Genomic DNA, 4631 nt, shown 5'->3' with positions numbered 1-4631 from the left:
TCTGCAACACCCTCCTTCCCCTTCCACTTTTATGACTGTGGCTATGTACCAGGGCCCTCACACACGCTAATATTCTGACCCGTGTGACTCGGGTTACCTGCCAAAACACCACATTGTCAAATTTTAAAGATTCTTACTAAAATGCTTCCTGCTGCTTTAAACTGGCCAATTGGGTTTAGATTGTGCTGTTGAACCTGGACTAATGTGGGATAGCCGAGCTCTCTTTTGTGTTAGGTGTAAAAGGGAAAGGTCATTTTAACAAGGTGTGCTTACTGGATTCAGGGTGACTTGACACCCTTCTGCAGAAGTAAAAACTTTTTGCTTTGCCAAAATGCTTTAGATTATGTGGTCATTTTCTTGGAACCCCATACCCATTTATTTTTTATTTTTTATTTTTTTTTTTGGTCTTTTTTGAGACAATGTCTCCCTGTAGCCCCAGCTGTCCTGGAACTTGCTATGTAGACCAGGCTGGCCTTGAACTCACAGAGATCCGCCTGCTTCTGCCTCCTGAGTACTGGGATTAAAGGTGTACGCCACCACGCCTGGCTTTATTTTTTAATATTTTATTTACTATTTTTTTGTGTATGAGTGTATTGCCTGCATGTATGCAAGTGCATCTGTGCCATACAATGTCTATGGGAGTCAGAAGATGGCTTCGGATCCCCTGGAACTAGAGTTACAGACAGTTGTTAGATGCCATGTGGGTGCTGGAAATTGAATCTGGGTTCTCTGCAAGAGCAGCCAGTGCTCTTAACCACTGAACCATCTCTCCAGCTCCCCAAATCCATTTCTAATAGTAGCAAAACTTACCTACAGATTGATGAAAGAAGCGTTAAATCCAGATTATGTTTATGACAAAATGAAACTAAGATCACTGCTCATATGGCTAAACTTTAAGGTTTTAGCAACTTGGGTTTTCAAAGGTACCGCTCTCTATTTTTACCCCATTTATTGGGATAAAGTTAACTCACAGGTGTTACATTCCAGAGCTTCAGTTTTTCAAGTTGAAAACTCTCTTTGGATAATGCTGCGGGATGGCTGCACAACAGTGTAAATACAATTAATGCCACCTGACTGTACATGTAGACGTGGTTAAGCCTACGGCATTATTTGGAGAAAAATATAAAATACTACCTGGTTACTGTTGAAAATTTATTTTTTTAAACACAGAACAAATATATCCTTTCATGCTCATCCCCCGAAGATTTCTTTCAGTTGCAGCAGATTTCAAAAACTTTAACAGAAACAAAACCTTTTGATCTTCCCAGAATCTGGTCACAGGGAGCAGAGCTCGGCACCCATACCCTGCTACCACTCCCCCCGCCCCCCGCCCTTTCTCTAAAAGCCCACAGCCAGGAACTTGTGGCTTGTGGACAGCTGGGCTTCCCCATCATCCCATTCCTTTGTAATTTTTTGTGGTTCTGCTTTGAGCATTTCACTGCATGCCTGCATCACCCAAAGGGGGTCAGGGCCAGAAAAAGAAGATTTTTTTTTGGCTTTGGGCTTCGCAATCATAGTCTGGTTGCTAGATTTGGAATTATTTTTGAAAAATACATAATTAGGCAGACCTAGGGAGGAGGAAGTCCCTAATGCCACCAATCAAAGGTCAGTGGGAGACTGGAGAGATGCTCAGCTATTATGAGCGCTTGCCTCTCTTCCAGAGGACCCGAGTTCAGGTCCCAGAACCCATGTTATGTGTCTTACAACCTACTGTGTAATTCCAGCTCTAGGGACTATGAGACCCTCTTCTGATCTCCATGGGGGGTGCCCATGGAACACACATACATCTACACATAAATAAAAATAAATTCTCAAAAAAAGGGGGGGGGAGTTGACAGTTTGGTGGACATTCTAAGCCTATGCCTGGACGAGGGTGGCCTGTACATTTCAGGGGCAACAGTGCTGTGGTTTGTTTATAACTTGAATGTACTCCTTAGGGCTTTTTGTGATGGAGACATGGTCTTCAGTGTGGGGTGTGAGGACATGGTGGGACTTTGAAGAGGTAGGGCCTGGGAGGTAGAGGTCACAAGGCTATCCCGTCCATGTGCTCCAGCTTCCTGTCTCTTGATGTGGCCTCTTCCTCTAGCAAGCACTACCATTTTCATACCATCCCTGAGAGGTGATGCAGTCTGGGGCTCTCAGCTGTCCACAGTTTGTTCAGCACATCTCCCCTGATCTCCGTGATGCTCAGGGAAAGAAAATTCACTGAGTAAGACACTCATATAGCCAAGTTAGTTTCTGTAACTTCTGCTCTAGGTCCCAAGCCTGACGTCGCAGCTCCGCAGCAGACTCTGCCTTTGCCCCCTCCTGCAAATGCTTTGACTCTTTCACAAGGCTGACCACATCCATCAGAAGGAAGACACCTGCAGTTGCTGCACCCATGATCCGGGCTCCTCTGGTCATTGCCAGAGCAGTACCTCCAAAGGCTTTCTGCACCTGTTTAGTGCTTCGGGCCGAGATCCTCCCTGTGGTCATGAGGTGCTTGGCATTGGCTGCTAAGTGAGGGTTGTCTTTGGCCAGCTGGATGGCATGGATATTCTTCTCAATGCGTTGTAGGGTTTGGAAGCAATTCTTGGATAAGGAAACAACTTTGTTTATGTTTGAATCATCTCCTTTAATGTCTTTCACAGTGTCCTTCCTGATTGATACTAGGTGACTGGCTTTTGCTTCAGCTGACAACCTGGTTGAGTAGTCCATAATACCTGTAGAAACCTTAGTCACATCAGCCACTGCTCCCAGCCCCATCCCAGTGGCTGAAAGCATCAGACTGACCCCTGCTGTCACAGGTGCCAGAGCGAAGCCAAGGATCGTCAGGACTCCGGATGCAGCACTGGTGTAGTGGGCAACAATGTTGGAGATGGTGCAGTCCCTGTGCACCTTGTCAATCTTATCTGCAAGGGTGTAGAGCTTTCTAATGAGCTCCTCGAGCTCCAGTTTAACCCGAGGATAATCATTCAAAAAGTTCTCCTTGTCCCACAGGTCATTTTGAAGCCGGTCTTTCTCCTCCACATCCGCATTTGCTATAAGCTCACTCAAAGATTCACGTAGAGCATCTTCCTGTTCCCTGTAACAGTAGAAGCCAACCTAGTAAGAAAGACTTTATTTGTAAGATGTGTTCTATAAGATCTACCCTATGGAAGTCAGAGAGCATTTATGTGAATCAAATGGTAGAGAATTTTACAGATGTATAGAAATGAACATGCCTGCTTTGTCACGTGCCAGGTGTTTAATGAAGATGCCTTCCCCCTCAAGGCCAATGTCATCACTACCAAAATACTTCTCCTATGGGAAATCTCTAAATGAGCACATGGAAGTGGGGTTGAAAAAGAGCAATCCCCTTTCTCCATAGACTGTGAGAATGCTGTGAATAGTTCAACGTCCCCCTAAGAAAGCCTTTCCCTTTCTAGGCCTGCAAAGTCCTGCCTGCCAGGAATAGCTGTGTTTCCATTAGCAAATTTGGCCATGAAACCATATAGGTTATGCATTTCTAAGAGCAAAATCCCAAATCTGAAATTATCCAGAATCAGAACCTTTTGATCACTCCAATGATATCACGAGTAGAAAGTTCCATACTTGGCCCAATGATGCAGGCTGCAGTTAAGTCATGTCTACTCCAAACATATGCTATGTAATTACTTTCCAGATATGTGCATAAGACAGAGAAACATGAATGAATTCACTGTTCAGACCTGGTCCCAAACCCAAGGTATTCAGTATATCTCTCCAGCTATTTCAATAGCAGGTCAAATTGAGAAGGCGAGACACTTAAGTTCCCAAGCACTTCTCATGAGGAACTTTCAGTCTGAAAAATGTGGTATGTGGTACAGATTTTGCTGTTATTTCTGATCTCCAGAGGAACTAGACTTTAAAGGCATTGATCTTCAGGAGGGAGGGAGACTGCAGGTCAGTCATGGGAACAGTATGTGACCAAAGTCTAACAAAAATCCTATACATAAAAGCCTAGGTTGACAGGCTCTTTGATGAAAATTTAATTAGGCTTTTGTAAACCGTCTTTCCAGTAAGGATTGACTTGGCTTTCCATGCCTTCCTGTCCTTGTTGGACCTGCACTGCCCAGGCTTGGCAAGAATCTGTCAGGTTTGTGAGAACACCCTTGATCAAGTTCCCATGCCCAACTTTTGATATGTTAAGCTTTGAAGTGCCCTCAGGAAAGGTCTCATGAGGGTACTTCACAATGACCCTTCTCTGTGCTAGCTGCTGCTGCCCACTGAGTCTGCTGTCTACAAATACCCATCTGAATCTGTGTGTCTTGACCTTTTCCCTCTAGGGTAATGATCTTGATCATTCTTGAATTGTTTTTTAGAAAAGTATTTATTTTTATTTTATGCATATGAGTGTTATGCCTGCATGTATGCAAGTGCACCTGTATCATGTAGTGCCCGTGGAGGACAGAAGAGGGTGTTGAATCCCCTGGAATTGGAGTTATGGATGGTTGTTAGCCACCATGTGGGTGTTGGGATTCGAACTCAGATCTTCTCCAAGAACAGCCAGTGCTCTTAACTGCTGAGCCATCTCTCTAGCCCCCATTCTTGATTGCTTTAGCTTGCTTCAGAATACTATTTTTTTCCCCAAGGTAAGCTTCCCTGGTGGACAATACTCCATGTGAACTTCA

The 4631-nt window shown here is 44.4% G+C and overlaps 1 protein-coding gene across 2 annotated transcripts in view; it reads right to left on the bottom strand.

The window, feature by feature from the left end:
- Positions 1–1142: 1142 nt before the first annotated feature.
- The window catches only part of LOC103742099 (apolipoprotein L3), an 18402-nt gene continuing 14913 nt past the window's right edge, over positions 1143–4631 (bottom strand). For both annotated transcript variants that reach the window (XM_008843073.1, XM_017800608.1), the window contains one exon: positions 1143–3064. In XM_008843073.1, coding sequence (XP_008841295.1) covers positions 2203–3064 — 862 coding nt within the window. In that variant the 3' untranslated portion in view covers positions 1143–2202. The remainder of the gene's footprint in view (positions 3065–4631) is intronic.

Source organism: Nannospalax galili, unplaced genomic scaffold (assembly GCF_000622305.1).
Source record: "Nannospalax galili isolate Female #2095 unplaced genomic scaffold, S.galili_v1.0 scaffold39, whole genome shotgun sequence".
Taxonomy (NCBI): Eukaryota; Metazoa; Chordata; class Mammalia; order Rodentia; family Spalacidae; genus Nannospalax; species Nannospalax galili.
This window is presented reverse-complemented; position numbering and strand designations above follow the sequence as displayed.